This window comes from Aethalodelphis obliquidens, unplaced genomic scaffold (genome assembly GCF_003676395.1).
Source record: "Aethalodelphis obliquidens isolate GAN/ISIS:26980383/991018 unplaced genomic scaffold, ASM367639v1 scaffold4, whole genome shotgun sequence".
Lineage (NCBI taxonomy): Eukaryota > Metazoa > Chordata > Mammalia > Artiodactyla > Delphinidae > Aethalodelphis > Aethalodelphis obliquidens.
The window spans coordinates 76,366,738-76,384,673 of record NW_020837948.1 but is presented as its reverse complement, the minus strand read 5'-3'; the positions used below and the strand labels follow the sequence as shown (position 1 = coordinate 76,384,673).

Below are 17,936 nucleotides of genomic sequence, written 5' to 3'. Positions count from 1 at the left end.
AAGAATCATCTTGTCTCCCTCTTTAGTCAGAAAAAGTATTTTCTGATACTTTTGCACCTTTAAAACCAAATGCAGTCTTTCTTTTATTTGACGCCCATGGCATTTATCACATTTTACTTCATATCCTGACTTAATCCTTCCAAATATTGCTATGAGGTAGGTTTTGTAGTGCTTTTTTTTTTTTTTTTTTTTTTTGGCTGAGCTGCAGGGCTTGCGGGTCTTAGTTTTTCCACCAGGGATTGAACCCGCACCCTCGGCAGTGAAAGCGCGGAGTCCTAAACGCTGGACTGCCAGGGAATTCCTTGTAGTGCATTTTTTTAAAGGAGGAAACTGACAGAGTTTAAGCAACTTATCAATACCGCATAGGTTGCAAACGGTGGAGCTTGGGTTCTTCGAGATTTATCTGAATCTTAACTAATACTGTATTTTACAGTAATGATTACTTAGTTTTCCCCCCTCCTTATGGGTACACAGATTATAAACTTTTAAAATTCAGGACTAAAGTCTTATTTTTATATTCTCTTCAGTCCCTGGCATAGATCACTTGGCATAGTACGATCTATCCATTTGAATTGAAATGAACAAAGATAAATTATACCTTGTTCCTTTTGTTGTATTTTATTTACTAACTCATATTCTTCAAAGAAGATGGGAGTTTTTTTCATCTTAACAACAGCCTCCTGTTACTTGTTCACTCTGTCCTTTTTGAAAAGTCAAATAGTACTTTTCATGAGAATGGAGATCATGTCTATACTATTGAGCATTGTGTCCATTGTCTAATACATAGTAGACATTAAATATACATGGGACATCTCTTTATTGCCCAAGCACTTTACATACATTATTTAGTCCTCATTTTACTTTGTTTAATTGATCCTTATAGATGATGATTTAGGAGAAGTCTATTAATTTACCCAGCGTAAGTTGCGATTCTAACCCAGTTTTGACTCAGCCCTTTGCTTTTAGCCGTTGCTCTACCCTATCCTGCTCAGAAGGATCTGGGAGTAATGAAAATGGTTTGAGATTGAGACACGTGTCTCTAATTCTTAGTTTTTTGCTCTTTATATGATTAGCTGCATCATTTGCTTGATCCATTGTTAATATCTTAACAACATTCCATTTAAAACTGAACTTTTGGTTTCATGGTAACTTTGCCCGATATGCAAGATATAATGGATATCATATTTCAACACTTGTTTCATTACCTGGTTAGACTCCTACATCAATATGTTGCTTTAACAAACAAACAAAAATTGGTTCTGCTGGCACACTTCTAATGTATTTTTACAGTTTTGATTGTATCTTGAATCGATGTGGCCACTAACTTTTTAGAAATGTTTAAAGTTCTTCCATGGTAAGTAAATACATATGGTTATGCTATCTGCCAACTCTTTGTTAATTTTCAAACTGTAAAATTTATTTTGTAAAATGTCCTTCATTACTTATGAGACCACTTAATGAGTTTCTTGTGTTAAGTTTCTGTAGGGCACTTGAAAGGAAGTTTTTATTACAGATCCAGGATTGTTTTCCTTTTAACATCTTTCATGGTTGAAGTAGAATATAAACACAATCATCAAATTTAGATCAGTTTTAGCCCTAAAATAAATTTAAACACATAATTGGTAACTAATAGCCTGCAATAGAACAAGTTTCTATGACCAATATTTGTACTTAATGTTCCAATATGTACTCTATTAAAACTTTTCAACATTGATCCATAATAACATGCAATTTAGTCAACTTATTACCAAAAAGCCTGGTAAAAATTTTGGCTGTTCTGGGTGTACTGAGAGATCTATCAAAAATTCATCCAAAGTGGTGAAAACCTTTTTCATTAATTTCTCCTTATGACAAGTGTAAAGTATTAAGGTTAAGTGGGTGGGGCAACCGGAAGTAATTACTAAGGCCAGTGGCATTTTTGTGGTTTAATAAAGGCAGAAGCTAATTATTCAGTTTTTATTTAAGTGAAATGGTGCCAAAAAGGAGGTTCCTGCAGAGCAGCTGCACTCCTTCAGTGTTACCCTAATTTACCAAAGACACAACTGTCACAAACAAAACTTTTAAACTTGATATATAGCCACAAAAGTAAGGAGGCTTTTGTTTGGAATGCATGCAGAAGAACTCCTTTATACAAATCAACTGGCAGATGACGGACAATGATGAAAATTTGATTCTTTGAAGTCATAATAGTCATTGAAATGTGTGAAATTCTGGTATTGAAAAGAGAGCGGCCAGCAAGACTCTAAATCCTGGGTGGTTGCAAGAAGCTTGCTGGGAGGTTTTTCTGCATTTTGACACCAACTTCCCATTGCTTGTTCCCTGCTTCCTTTGTTTAAAAAAAAAAAAAAGTTGAATTCACACAAGATAAATGGGGACAGTTGATAACCGAGTCATACAGTTTTTGTATGGAAAACTAATATTTTATAATGGAAATTGGTGTTTGAAAAAATAAAGTTCATTTACATATACTGGCATATACTTTCTTAATGATTTTTTAAATTCCTCTTCCATTTAACTAAACTAGACTTGTGAAATGGAAGGTCAGCTATCAGCTCTTCTAGAATTTAAATTGTGGAAGAGATGGTACTGAAAGAGTAGAACTTTGGAACTTATGATATGCTTCTTCTCAGTGGCAAATTTTTAAATTTGAATGCCCTTTAATCTGTGAATCATGATGAGCTAATTAGTTACTATTTCTTAAAATAGCTTATTGTACATAAGATTGTGTTTCCAAAACTTGATTGAGATAGTGACATTCTTTAATAATATAAATATAGGTTTCAGGCTTGACCCAACTGTTTAAAACTAAGTTTTAAAATTCAGTAAGTCTGTATATATTATCTATAGGGTTACTTGTTTTTTTAGAATTTATAGATAATAACTGGTGAGTCTTGAGGTTCTTCAGGTGCCAACTTGAAGGCTTCTTGTATCTTACGTGATTTAACTTTTTTGTAATCATAGAAAATTTATGAATTATTATTTATAAATTGCCTATTTTACCAATCAAATGAGAAATCTGTAAAAGGCAACATGGGCATCTTCAGAGCACTTCTATCTTTTGTAAATGGGTTTTTTAAATAATCACAGATGATCCATATTGCAATAGAGAAGTAGAAATCTAGAGAGAATATCATTAGTTCAATATAGTTTAAGTAGTTTGCAGATTATTTATTTATTTATTTATTTTCAAAAGTTGAGTCACAGGTAGGTGAGTGACAACTTTGAGGAAAGCAAAGCATTGAAGACACAAGTAAAAAGTTCAACATAGTGCCTCATAATTCTTTTCAAGTATTACATTGTTTTAATGGAATCTTGGAATGGGAGCTTTAGCCCATTGAAATGTCGCTTAAAGGACATGTTCTTCTGTCACTAGCTGAAGCTGTGTGGATGAAATGATAACAATAGAGTGTTGTGATGCATTTAAAAAGTGTGAGAAATCAGTTTGTCTAGACTGAGAGTGTGCCTAGAGGGACTAGGAATTTTAGAGCTTCTGTGCCCTTTAGGTGTCAAGTATGTGAGAGATGCCAAGCCTTTTTATTCTGTCTTTGGCAGCAGTTCAACTCGGCTGCAGTACCTTACATGTCTTCTGCAGGCAAAGACAGGGATTCTATGTCAGAACAACTTGGGCTTCAAAATTTGGAAACTCATTTGTTCAAATGCCAGCTTTATTGGGGGAAGATATCAGTAAATAATTGCCGTAATTTGAGGGGGCATGGAAGCACTGGCAGCTAGGAGCTTAGCAATATTTTGTAGCCACTGATTTTAAAGAGGTTTTCCATTGTTAAAAAATCATTCTATCCCTTTCTGCTTTGATAGTACAAATCAAGAGATACTCTTTCCATTTTATTAAAGCTTTATTGGTTTTCAAATTACTTTGGCATATGCACATAATATAGACATTTATTAAGAAAAAGTAAGTCTGTTTCCCATGATCTTATCTTTCTGAGGTAACTGGTATTAAGAGATTAATATATTTCCTTTTCTATAAGTCTTAATTAAAAGAATAGCTAACTTACAGCTCCAGTTTTTATGATCTCAGCTCAGAATGGAGGGGTTGCTATGGAGTTTGACAAGGATGCCTCACCCCATAATTTTGTAATACACTTATATTGTTTGTTTATACTTTGCTTCGACTATAACTGAAGAAATAGGACATATTAATATGAAGATATATAGTATTAAATAATAAGTTAATATGAAAGATTACAAATACTGTAGTGAATTCAAAGGGGGAAATAAACACTAAGGACTTCCCAGGAGCTGAGTCTCTTTCAAGCTCTTGAGTAGAAGAATATGCTTTAGAAAGTCATTAAATATAATAATACCTGAAATTACTTTTCTTTGAGGTTTAACTTGACAATTAGAAGTTACTAATTAAAAGTTATATTCATGTCTTTAAAAATTATGTACCAGTTGTACTTGTTTTGTTTTTATTTTATCCTATAAGCAAAGAAACTTTTAAAAAATGTAGGCATATACTAGAAGTACTTTTTTGTGTAAATATTTGTATGGATCATTTCAATAGTTTCTCCGAACAGACAGGCTGTGACAAAGTAACCACACCTAATTATTGGTACAGGTGGAAAGGTATAGTTGCCAGCTAAAATAACTAAAGAATTTGTTCTTTAATCTGTGGGTAGAAAGCCTAGTCCAGTCAGAAATACATTTAGTTTTTTCACAGTACATATTGCAACTAAGTACTTACTTATACTAATTCTTTGGTCCAAAGCATTGATTAGAGTGGAACCACAAATAAACATTAGCCTTCATTAGAGGACATATTACAGTGAAATTAAAATTGACAAAATGGGCTATATTTTCTAGTTTTCACAAGTTTGGTATACTCATTTCCAGGTTAAACCTGTTGTTTTTAACCAGTTAAAATTTACCTTAGTAAGTGAACCATGATTTTAAAATGCTTCATTTATAAGAATAATATAGTTGACCCTACTATGTTCTTATGTTGATAAAGTATTTTACCATTACTAAATGGAGACTTAAATTCTGAATTACTTTGTTATTTTGTGTCCTGATTGCTATTATAAATTGATAAATATATCTAATCTAGGGCATCAAAATTGTATACATTCATCAGTTGAGCATTTGTTACTGGATAGAAATAAAGAAAAAGAGTCAAGAAAGTTACCATTGTTTTCATCTCATGTTTCTGCAAAAATTGTGCAAATTTTTTGGCTCTGCTTTGCAGAATAGATTTGACATCTGTCTGATATCATTTTCTCTTCAATAGGTTTCACCAAAGGGAGATAAATCAAAATGCTAGTTAAAGTTGTTAATTGATTTTAATTGTTTACAAACAGGGTCAGGCCTTCCTCTGAAGGGAATGCCTTGTTGTAAGCAGTTTGACATAGAAACCATTGGTAATAGATTTTTCTATTTAAAATTTAGTCACTTTTTATATTTCATTATTTTTAATATCCCTTTACATTCTTTCTCTGCTAACTAATTAGCAGGTAATTACTTGCTTATGAAGTAACAGTCTATTGTATACAGGCTTTTCTACCAGCAAAATCTTCAGAAATTACCAGTGCTTTGTTGTACAGAAGGGACCTAATTTTTTTTTATGAACCTTTCCCCACTGTACCCTAACACTCCCCCAATATATCTTTTCCAAATATCAAAATAGCAGTTTACATGGTAAAATAACAAAGTAGTGAATTAAGTCAGAAAGCTTAAAAAAATTTATAAGTAAGTACGAATAGAATTGCAAGATAGAAAAAGCAACAAAAACACATTAGAGTGTATGTGGGCTGTCAGAAACACGTTTGCTTGTTTTTCTGTAGGATATTACTGCTTTAACTGGTATTCCAGAAGAGCATATCAAAACTAGAAAAGTCAGGATCTTTGTTCCTGCTCGCAATAACATGCAGTCTGGAGTAAACAACACGAAGAAATGGAAGATGGAGTTTGATACCAGAGAGAGATGGGAAAATCCTTTGATGGGTTGGGCATCAACGTGAGTACTTTGGTTTATTTGAATATTCTCAGCTCTGTTTTTCTGTGTAGATTTTCCTTTTAAATACACTGATTTTCAGACTCTTCTGTGTACAGAATGCTTTTTTTTTAAAAATTATTTTTGGCTGTGTTGGGTCCTCGTTGCTGCACGCAGGTTTTCTCTAGTTGCGGCGAGCGGGGTCTACTCTTCATTGTGGTGCGCATGCTGCTTATTGGGGTGGCTTCTCTTGCTGTGGAGCACGGGCTCTAGGTGCATGGGCTTCAGTAGTTGCAGCACGTGGGCTCAGTAGTTGTGGCTCATGGGCTCTAGAGCACAGGCTCAGTAGTTGTGGCGCATGGGCTTAGTTGCTTCGTGGCATGTAGGATCTTCCCGGACTAGGGCTTGAACCCGTGTCGCCTGCATTGGCAGGCAGATTCTTAACCACTGTGCCACCAGGAAAGTCCCCAGGATGCTTTATGACAATACCTTTTGAGATAATTTGTGTAGATATCACTATGGTCAATGATATAGATGTATATATTACATATATATAACATATATATAATGTTCATATAAGTGTGGCCCAGCAAAATAAACCATAAAAACAGTCTTTTTCAGAGTACTATTTATTGGATAAAAATGGCTGACATTGTGAGCACTCTTACCATGGTCCCCAAGCTATATATATTAGTTTAAGATACACTGTATGAATAGTGTTAATAATTTAGTGACACTTTTACATGTTTATAAAATAAAACTTATAAAGTATTTTTTTGTTATTTATAAGAAGAGATTAGATAAGTTTAGAAATTGGCTATTTTGAGGGAAACTTGTAAGTTCCTGAGTGAGAACTTGTGATTAATAAGTTTACAGGCATTGGAATAAAGTAGTCATAAATTCTGTGGCACTAATGAAATCAGTGACCTGAATCTCTATGGTGGATAAGGCCCAAATGTTAAAGAGCAGGACTGCCTCTAGTTGAATGAAAGAAGCTGCTACTAGAGAAAATAGCTAGATATTCAAGAATATTATCTTTCTTACTGAGACTACTGGAACATTATATGTGTTCAGTCTCCAGTTGAAGGTAGTTATCAGTTTAAATTATGTCTCATTTTAGAAAAGTATGACACTTAACATCTTTTCCTGATGATGTACCTGGGAGAATTTTTGTTTAAAATATCTGCCATGTTGCAGTTTAAATAGAATTATATTTTATTTGGCAGAATGATACATAGGCACGGTTTTTCAGGTGTTTTGGTATCTTTAGATTTTATGTTTCATGTAATATATGGAGTGTTGTTGTAAATCACACACTCATAGAGACTAAAGAAATTTATAAGGAATAACTTCGTCTATGCCCAATGGTTGAAATGTTAAGATTACTCATTTTTATATAAGTCACATGATCTTTTAATGTGTTCATCTATACACAAGGTTCATCCATTGCACTATCTATTGATGGCATCGGGTAGTTTTCATTTGGGGTTATTATACATAATACTAAAATGAAAATTATTGTACATATCTTTTGGTGAATGTATGACTTCATACTAATAATATGCTAATTAATCCCTGAAACATTAATTATCAGTTAATAAACCAATTTATATTAAGAAATATCAACAATCTATTAATTCTCCATCCCTTATGCTTATATAGTTAATGACAGACAGTTAAATTACTGATAGAAAACCTTGAACTTGTGGAAGATATATTTTATGCTTTATTAGGGTAGGTCTGTTGCAGTTTTACCCCTCTTCTTAATCCTGGAACATAATCTGGAAAAATAAAAAGGCATGGCCTTTCTGAGGTTTTGATGGAAAGCACAAGGTGTTTACTAACTCCTTCTAACTCTGTGGAACTCCAAACTCAGTCTCCACTGTAGCAAGTGGACAGCTGCTGAAATCTCTGTTGGGTTCTCTCAGCCTTCTCAGCTATTGTTTTAAAGCCTTGTCCATTCATGTGCAATTCAAAAGTTCTCTGTTCTGGAGATTCCTCCTTTTTACTGTTTTTGCTCCTAAATTTCCAGCTTCTCTGGGAATATACTAAATTCCATCTCCAGACTTCTTGTGCTTACAAGACTGGCTTTCTGCTTGAGTGCTTGATGCTCCTACCTGTCTGAACTAGAGAGCACCTTTAGGGGAAAAATTGTATAAACTTGGATCAAGTCCACTGTGGTTCCAGTTTTTCAAAGTTTTTGAGTTGGACAGTGAATTTGGGAATTGAACTTAGGAAGATTGATCTGGCATATAGGGATCTTACGGGAGTCCCAGAATAGTAACCATTTTGTACAACTTGTGAATCTTCACTTCAGTGAGTGCTATTTCCCATGTATTCTCTTCTGTGTATATCTCATATCTTTACACTCTCCAAATTACTTCCTGAACGTTCTTTTCTATATTTTTTATTCCATGTATCTAAACGATGTTTCACAGAATGAATGCTATACTTGGCTTAGAGATTCAAAATAAATATTTGTAGCAAAACAGTCTTTTACTAAACATGCTAATAGAAGTGACATTTCTGAAATTATATGGTTATTTTGTAAAGAGTCTATGTAGATTTGTAAACATTACCACTATCCTAGTTTGAAGAACTCAATTAGATGTCAGATCTTAGAGCATTATTTTTTTAAAGTGGCCGAAAGCTGAAAACAGTATCGTCAGTATGATGTATTCTAAAGAGTATTCTCCATAATGATGAAGGTTCATTAAGAAGAGTAGGTGTTGTTTCCATCTATTTGGGGCAGGGAGGCAGTAATGATATTAGTAGTAACTGTTGTACTCAGCAATTTTCTTGATACTAAATTTTTTAAATTGAGGTATAGTTGATGTACAATATTTATTCTATTAGTTTCAGATGTACAGCATAGTGATTCAAAATTTTACAGCTTATACTCCATTTAAAGTTATTATAAAATATTGGCTATATTTCCTGTGCTCTACAATATATCCTTTTTTAAAATTATGTATGTGTGTATGTATGTATGTATTTATTTATTTATGGTAGCGCTAGGTCTTCGTACCTGTGAGGGTGCTTTCTCTAGTTGTGGTGAGTGGGGGCTATTCTTCCTTGCAGTGTGCAGGCTTCTCATTGCTGTGGCTTCTCTTGCTGCAGAGCACAGACTCTAGGCACGTGGGCTTCAGTAGTTGCAGCATGCAGGCTCAGCAGTTGCAGCGTGTGGGCTCTAGAGCACAGGCTCAGTAGTTGTGGTGCACAGGCTTAGTTGCTCTGCGGCCTGTGAGATCTTCCTGGACCAGGGATCCAACCCATGTCCCTTGCATTGGCAGGTGGATTCTTAACCACTGGACCACCAGGGAAGTCCCTACAATATATCCTTGCAGCTTATATATTTAGTACATAGTAGCTTGTACCTCTTAACTCCTCTACCTCTATCTTACTCCCTCTTCCCTCTCCACACTGGGAACCACTAGTTTGTTGTCTATGAGTCTGTTTCTGTTTTGTTATATTTATTCATTTGTTTTATTTTTTTAGATTCCACATATAAGGGATAACATAAATATGTATTTGTCTTTCTCTGTCTGATTTATTTCACTAAGCATAATACCCTCTGGGTCTATCCATGTTGTTGTAAACGGCAAAATTTCATTCTTTTTTGTGGTTGAGTAGTATTCCATTGCATATGAATACCACATCATCTTTATCCATTCGTCTGTTGATGGACATTTAGGTTGCTTCCATATCTTGGCAACTGTAAATAATGCTGCTGTGGACTTTGGGGTGCATGTATCTTTTCAAATTAGTGTTTTTGTTTTTTTCTGGATATATGCCCAGAATTGGAATTGCTGGGTCATATGGTAGTTGTGTTTTTAGTTTTTTTGAAGAACCTCCATACTGTTTTCAATAGTGACTGCACCAATTTACAATCCCACCATCAGTGCACAAGGGTTCCCTTTTCTCCACATCCCTGCTAATGTTTGTTATTGTGGCCTTTTGATGACAGCCATTCTGACAGGTATGAGGTGATATCACACTGTGGTGTTGATTTACATTTCTGTAATAATTAGGAATATTTAACATCTTTTCATGTAGCTATTGGCCATCTGTATGTATGTCTTTGGAAAAATATCTATTCAGGTCTTCTGTATATTTTTGATAGGTTGTTTGTTTTTTTGATATTGAGTTGTATGAGCTGTTTATTTTAGATATATCAGTCATATCATTTGCAAATATTTTCTTCTATTCAGTAGGTTATCTTTTCATTTTGTCAGTGTTTTTTTTTTTTTTTATTTCTTTGCTGTGCAAAAGCTTTTAATCTGATTAGGTACCATTGGTTTACTTTTGCTTTTGTTTCCTTTGCCCTAGGAGACAGATCTAAAAGAGTATTGCTATGAATTATGTCCAAGAGTGTTCTGCCTATGTTTTCTTCTAGTTTTATGGCTCCTCGTCTTACATTCAGGTCTTTAATCTATTTTGAGTTTATTTTTATATATGGTGTGAGGAAATGTTCTAATCCCATACTTTTACATGTAGCTGTCCAGTTTTCCTGGCACCATTTGTTGAAAAGACTGTTTTTTCTCCATTGTATATTCTTACCTCATTTGTCATAGATTGATTGGCCATTAGTGCATGGGGTTTATTTCAGCGTTCTGTAGTCTGTTGCATTGATCTATGTGTCTGTTTTTATGTCAGTACCATACTGTTTTGATTACTGTAGCTTTGTAGAAAAATCTGAAGTCAGAGAGCATGATACCTCCAGCTCTGTTCTTTCTCAAGATTGCTTTGGCTATTTAGGATCTTTTGTGTTTCCATCCAGATTTTAGAATTATCTGTTCTAGTTTTGTGAAAATGCCATTGGTATTTTAATAGTGATTACATTGAGTCTGTACATTGCCTTGAGTAGTATGATCATTTTAACAATATTAATTCTTCCAGTCCATAAACATGGTATATCTTTCCATCTGTTTGTGTCGTCTTCAGTTTCTTTCATCAGAGTCTTACAGTTTTTCAAGTCCAGGTTTTTTAACCTCTTTTGTTAGATTTATACCTAGGTATTTTATTCTTTTTGATGCAATGGTAAATGGGTTTTTTTCTTAATTTCCCTTTCTGATAATTAGTGTATAGAAATGCAACAGATTTCTGTGTATTAATTTTGTATCCTGCAAGTTTACCAAATTCATTAATGAGCTCTTGTAGTTTTTTGGTGATGTTTTTAGGATTTTCTGTATATGGTATCATGTCATCTGCAAAACAGTGAAAGTTTTACTTCGTTTTTCACTTTGAATTCCTTTTATTCCTTCTTGTCTGATTGCTATAGCTAGAAGTTTCAGTACTATATTGAATACAGGTGGTGAGAGGGGGCATCCTTGACTTGTTGCTGATCTTAGAGGGAATACTTTCAGCTTTTCACCATTGACTGTAATGTTAGCTCTGGGCTTATCATATGTGGCCTTTACTATGTTGAGGTATGTTCCCTCTGAACCCACTTTGTGGAGAGTTTTTAACATAAATGGATGTTGGATTTTATCAGAAGCTTTTTCTGCATCTATTGAGATGATCATATGGTTCTTATTCTTCAGTTTGTTAATGTGGTGTATCACATTGATTGATTTGCAGATATTAAATCATCCTTGCATCACTGGGAAAAATCCCATTTGATCATGGTAGATGAACCTTTTAATGTGTTGTTGAATTTGGTTTGCCAGTATTTTGTTGAAGATTTTTACATCTGTTCATCAGTGATATTGGCCTGTAGTTTCCTTTTTTGTGTGTGATATCTTTGTCTAGTTTTGGTATCAGGAAGATGCTGACCTTGTAGAATGAGTTCAGAAGTGCTCTTCCCTCTGCAATTTTTTGAAATAGTTTGACAAGGGTAAGTGTTAATTTCTCTAAATGTTTGGTAGAATTAAACTATGAAGCCATCTGGTCCTGGGCTTCCTTTTGTTGGGAGTTTTTAAATTACTGATTCAATTTCATCACTGGTAATTGGTCTGTTTATATTTTCTATATCTTTCTGGTTCAGTCTTAGGAGAGTGTACATTTCTAGGAATTTGTTTCTTCTAGATTGTCCATTTTATTGGCATATAGTTGTTCATAGTAATCTCTTACGATTCCTTGTGTTTCTCTGGTGCAGCCTGTAACTTCTCCTTTTTCATTTCTAATTTTGTTGATTTGGGCCCTCTTTGTTTCTTGCTGAGTCTGGCTAAAGGTTTATCAGTTCTGTTTATCTTTTCAAAGAATCAGCTGTTAGTTTTGTTGATCTTCTGTATTTTTTTTTAGTTTCTGTCATTTATTTCTGCTATCATCTTTATGATTTCTTTCCTCTACTAACGTTGGGTTTTATTTGTTCTTTTTCTAGTTCCTTTAGGTATAAGGTGAGGTTGTTGAGATTTTTCTTGTTTCCTGAGTTTGGCTTGTATCACCTTAAACTTATCTCTTGGAGTGGCTTTTGCTGCATCCTGTAGATTTTGGATCATTGTTGTTTAGTAGCATATTGTTTAACCTCCATGTGTTTGTTTTTTTGCAGCTTTTTTGTGTGTGTGTGTTACACGGGCCTCTCACTGTTGTGGCCTCTCCCGTTGCGGAGCACAGGCTCCGGATGCGCAGGCTCAGCGGCCATGGCTCACAGGCCTAGCCGCTCCGCGGCATGTGGGATCCTCCCAGACCGGGGCACGACCCCGTGTCCCCTGCATCGGCAGGGGGACTCTCAACCACTGCGCCACTAGGGAAGCCCTGCAGCTTTTTTCTTGTAGTTAATTTCTAGTCTCATAGTGTTTTGGTTGGAAAAGATGACTGATGTGATTTCAGTTTTCTGAAGTTTACTGAGACTTGTTTTGTGGCCTAGCATGTGATCTATTCTGGAGAATGTTCCATGTGCACTTGAGAAGAATTTGTATTCTGTTGCTTGTGTTTGGAATGTTGTTGTGTGTGTATATATATATATATATATATTTATATTTATATTTATACAAATGTATAACTTTTAAGGCCGTTTGTCTTGTCATTTAAGGCCAGTGTTTCCTTATTGATTTTCTGTCTGGATGATCTGTTCATTGATAGAAGGAGTGTTAAAGTCCCCTTCTATTATTGTGTTACTGTCAATTTCTTCCTTTATGTCTGTTAATTTTGCTTATGTATTTAGGTGCTCCTATGTTGGGTGCATATATATTTACAATTGTTATATTTCCTTCTTGGATTGATGCCTTGATCATTATGTAATGTCCTTCTCTGTCTCTTGTTGCAGTCTTTGTTTTAAACTCTGTTTTGCCGTTGTTGCTTTAATATAAGTATTGCTACCCCAGCTTTCTTTTCATTTCCATTTTCAAAGAGTACCTTTTTCTATCACCTTACTTTCAGTGTGTCTTTAGGTCCAAAGTGAGTCTCCTGTAGGCAGCATATATATGAGGCTTGTTTTTATATCCATTCAGCTACTCTGTGTCTTTTGATTGGAGGGAGCATTTACATTTAAAGTAATTATTGATAGGTATATACTTATTGCCATTTTGTTAATTGTTTTGGGTTGTTTTATAGTTTTTGTTCCTTTTTATTTTGTTCTCTTCCCTTGGGATTTGATGACTATCTTTAGTGTTATATTTGGATTACTTTCTCTTTTTTGTGTATTATTATAGATTTTTGGTTTGTGGTTACCATTAGGTTTATATATAACAATTTATATGTTTGTGTGTGATTATTTTAAGTTGCTTTCTTAATTTCAAACTCATTTTAATAACCCTGTATTTTTATTCCCTTCCCCCTAAGAATACAGTTTTTGACATCATATTTTACATCTTTGTTACGTGTATCTTTTAACTGCTTATGAGGACATACATGATTTTACTACTTTTGACTTTTAATCTTCCAAGTAGCTTTCTACATGGTTGATTTACTACCTTTAACATTTCCTGTAAAGCTGATTTGGTGGTGCTAATCTCTTAGCTTTTGCTTGTCTGTAAAACTTTTGATTTCTCCACCAAATCTGAATGAAAGCCTTGCTGGGTAGAGTATTTTTGTTTGTAGGTTTTTTTACTTGTATTATTTAAAATATATTATGCCATTCCCTTCTGGCCTGCAGAGTTACCACTGAGAAGTCAGCTGGTAGCCTTACGGGGAGTTCCCTTGTAAGTAACTTGTTGCTTTTCCCTCTTAATTTTTAATATTCTCTATCTTTAATTTTTGCCATTTTAATTACAATGTGTCTTGCTCTGGTCCTCTTTGGGGTGATCTTATTTGGGACTTGCTGTGCTTCCTGGACCTGGATGTCTGTTTCTTTTTCCCAGGTTAGAGATTTCAACTATTATGTTTTCAAATATGTTCTCTACCCCTTTTTTTCTCCTTTCTTCTTCTGGGACCCCTATAATGCAAATGTTCGTATGCTTGATGTTGTCCCGGAGGTCTCTTAATCTGTCCTCATTTCTTTTTATTCTTTTCTTTTTTTTTTTCTTTTAGCTTCAGTGACTTCCACTACTCCTGACTTCCAGCTCACTTACTCATTCCTCTGCATCATCTGTTGATTCCTTCTAGTATACTTTTTATTTCAGTTACTGTATTCTTCAACTCTGTTTGGTTCTTCTTTATATCTTCTTTTCGTTAAACTTCTCACTGTGTCATCCATTTTTATCCTGATTTTTTTGATCTTTACAATCATTACTTTTAACACTTTATTGGGTATCTCCACTTCACTTAGTTCTTCTGGTGTTTTATCTGGTTCCCTCATTTGGAACTGATTTTCTTGCCTCATTTTGCCTGATTTGCCCTTTTTATTTCTTTGTATCTGGCAGGTTAGTTTTGTTTCCCAACATTCAAGAAGTGGCCTTTTGTAGATGTCCTATGTGTCCTAGCAGCACACTCCCCTCTTGTCACCAAAGCTATATGCGCTAAGGGTGCCGCTTGTGTGGGCTGCATGGGTCCTTCTGTTGTGGCAGGTTGACTACTGTGGGCAGTCAGATAGATGTGGCTGGCCCCTGGTCCAGTTGTTTGCTAGGCCTTACGTTGTGTGGAGGAGGCTGGCTGCGGAAACCCAGGGTGTCACAGGGCTAGTGCTGGCTCCCTAGTTGGCAGAGCTGGGTTCCGGGATCTAGTGTCAGCCTACTGGTCGGTGGGGTCATTTCCTGACATGGCTGGCTGTGGGTTCTGTGGTGTCCTAACACTAGTGCTGGCCTCATGGTGCATGGCGCTGGACTCCAGGTCAGCTCATTTAGTAGTCCAAGATGTCTCAGTTCTGGTGTCAACCTCCTGGTGTGTTGGCTGGATCCTGGATAAAGCAGGCTGTGGGGCTGCAGTGGTCCTGGGATTGGGACCACCTGCTGGTGGACAGGGTCTGGTTCCAGGGCTAATTTCCTCCCACTGTTGCATGAAGCTAAGTCCTGTGGTCTCTTGCTGCAGGGTCCAGGGGTCCTAGAGCTGGTGTCAAACGAATGGTGAGTAGGGCCAAGGCCAAGGGCTTCTGGGGCTAGTCCCGGCTCACTGGTAGGCAGAGCGGGGTCCTGGGATCTCTGGCTACAGAATCCTGGGGGTTCCTGCTGAACTGCTGTTGTCCACTGCTGGGTGGTACCAGGACAGCTGAGGGAGGTGAGGGATTGTGAGGGATCCATGATCCACGGTGTCTCAGAGCTGGTGTTGTCCTGATGGTCCACAGAGCCAGGGCCTGTGGGGTCCCAGGGCTGGTACTGCCTGTTGGTGGGTAGGCTGGGTCCTCTATGGCAGGCTGAGGGTCTGCTGTGGTCCTGGGGTCTCTGGCTGCAGGGCCCTCTGGTGGAGAGGGCTGTGTCCTGGGGCCACTGTGGGCTCAGAAGTTCTTAAGGCAGCCTGCCTGCTGGTGGGTAGAGCTGTGTTCCCACCCTGTTAATTGCTTGGCCTGAGGCACCTCACGATCGGTGCCTACAGCCTTGTGGGTTCCAGTGGTAATAAGCTATTGGGAGTGTTCCAGAATGGCACTTGCCACTGTCCTCGTGGTAGAATGAGCTCCCCAAAATGGCTGTTGCCAGTTTTCTACGTCCCCAGGCTACAGTTGCCTCCTGCCTCTTCTGGAGACTCTCAAAGATAAGCAGGTGAGTCTGACCCAGGCTGCCTTCAAATCACTCTTCTGCCCTGCGTCCCAAAGTATGTGAGATTTTGTGTGTACCTTTTAAGAGTTAGTCTCTACTTCCCACAGCCCTCTGGGTCTCCTGAAAGTAAGGTCCATTGGCTAAAGCCAAACGTTCTGGGGGCTCGTCTTCCCAGTGCAGGATCCCTGGGCTTGGGAGCCCAATGTGGGGCTTAGACCCATTGCTCCTTGGGCAGAACCTCTACAATTGTAATTATCCTTCTCTTTGTGGGTAGCCCACCGTGGGTAGGGGTCTCCCTCTCCCACCTGTCTCATTGTGTTTCCTTCTTTATATCTTTAGTTATAGAAGATCTTTTCCACTAGATTCCAGTTTTTCTCAATAGTTGCTGTGTAAATAGTTGTAATTTTGGTGTGTCTGTGAGAGAGGTGAGCTCAGGGTCTTCCTAGTCCACCATTTTGGCCACGTTCCTTCTCATTTTGATGAATTTGTAAGGTTTAAAGAAAAACCTAAGAGGATTCTCATTCTCCTCTAGTTTTTTTTTAAGTTTAATAAATGATTTTATTTGAGATTAAAGATTGCTGAATATCTCTACAATTTTAAATTTTTTAATTTGACAATACATGTTAGAAAAATCAAATTTAACACAAAAACATATTCAAACATTTAACAGTTTTAAAGAAATGATTTAAAATAAGTAATTTTCAGCCAGAGGTTAATGTTAAATCCTGGAAAAAAATTGTTTCTTACAGGGCTGATCCATTGTCCAACATGGTTCTAGCTTTCAGTACTAAAGACGACGCAATTGCCTTTGCAGAAAAAAATGGTAAGTTTGATTTGTTTTTGTTTTGCTTTGACAAATAAAATCAAGGTATGATTTTATGTTCTTAACCTTAATCAGATACTATATCCCTAACTGGCATTAAGTTGAATGAAATCTCTCAATGTATCTAATCCAGTGGTTTTTAGATTTTTTTGTTTTTTACAACATGAGAACATACCCCTCCAAAAAAAAATCTAAAAGTAAAATGCACATGTAACATATAAGTCAAACTGCTCTAAATTTGAAGTAGAGACAGGGAATAAAACTACTTGTCTAATTCCTATCTTGCTTATGAATTCCTCTGCAAAATCATTGACATTAGGTTTTTAAACTCCAATTAAACATCTCATAAGGCAACCTATTCCAGTTTTGACATCTGGTTATTATTTTCTTACTTTGAGCCAAAATCTCATGTCTGTTACTTTACCTAATAGCTTTTCAATTATTTGAAAATAGTTATCATTATCATACTTCCTCTAAAATTTCATGTAAGCCTAAATGTCTACATTTGCCACTTTTATTGATATGTTGGGCCTAGTACCAAGCATAATCTCATGTCTACAATTATATTAATACAGCCTCAGAGTATATTATACCTCAAAACTACTGTAGCCACCTAAAACTATTGGCCTATGTTGGTCTTGCTTTCAACAAAAATACAGAATGTCTTTTTTTCTCATTTCCTGCTGTTAAGCCATGCAACACAGTAGTGAAAAGAGGCTTTGGAGGCAGACCATTCTGAATTCTAATCCTTATGCCACTTGAAGCTACATGATTTTGGATTAATTTCATCATGGACTTAATGTTTCTTCGTTGTTGAAATAATGGTACTTATCTTAAGGTGTACTTATCCAGTACTTGATACATAATAGACGTTTGGTAACTATTAGTCCTGTTCCTTACCTCCCTCTCCATCTGTTATTTCTGCTGTTTCTCTCGGATTTTAATGCAGTACTGTGCATTTGTATCTAATGCATTCTGTTGTCCTAGTTGGTCAAATTGAATTTGTATCTAATTTAGCTATGTATTTGAATGACATACTGTCCATTTAAGTATGTTATTACTATAAGGCAATATATAAGTGTAAAAGATTATTAGCATTATCTAACATTTGATATAAACGTGAAAGCACTGTAAAGGTTATTATTATCTGAAATAT

General features: G+C 36.0%; 1 protein-coding gene across 2 annotated transcripts in view; it reads left to right on the top strand.

Moving 5' to 3' along the window:
- Positions 1-17,936, top strand: part of NDUFS4 (NADH:ubiquinone oxidoreductase subunit S4) — a 116,263-nt gene that overhangs the window by 73,704 nt on the left and 24,623 nt on the right. The window contains exons 3-4 of one of the 2 annotated variants that reach the window (XM_027101128.1): positions 5,802-5,974; positions 16,707-16,780. In XM_027101128.1, the coding sequence (XP_026956929.1) occupies positions 5,802-5,974; positions 16,707-16,780 (247 nt within the window). The remainder of the gene's footprint in view (positions 1-5,801; positions 5,975-16,706; positions 16,781-17,936) is intronic. The other variant, XM_027101129.1, reaches the window with a different exon arrangement.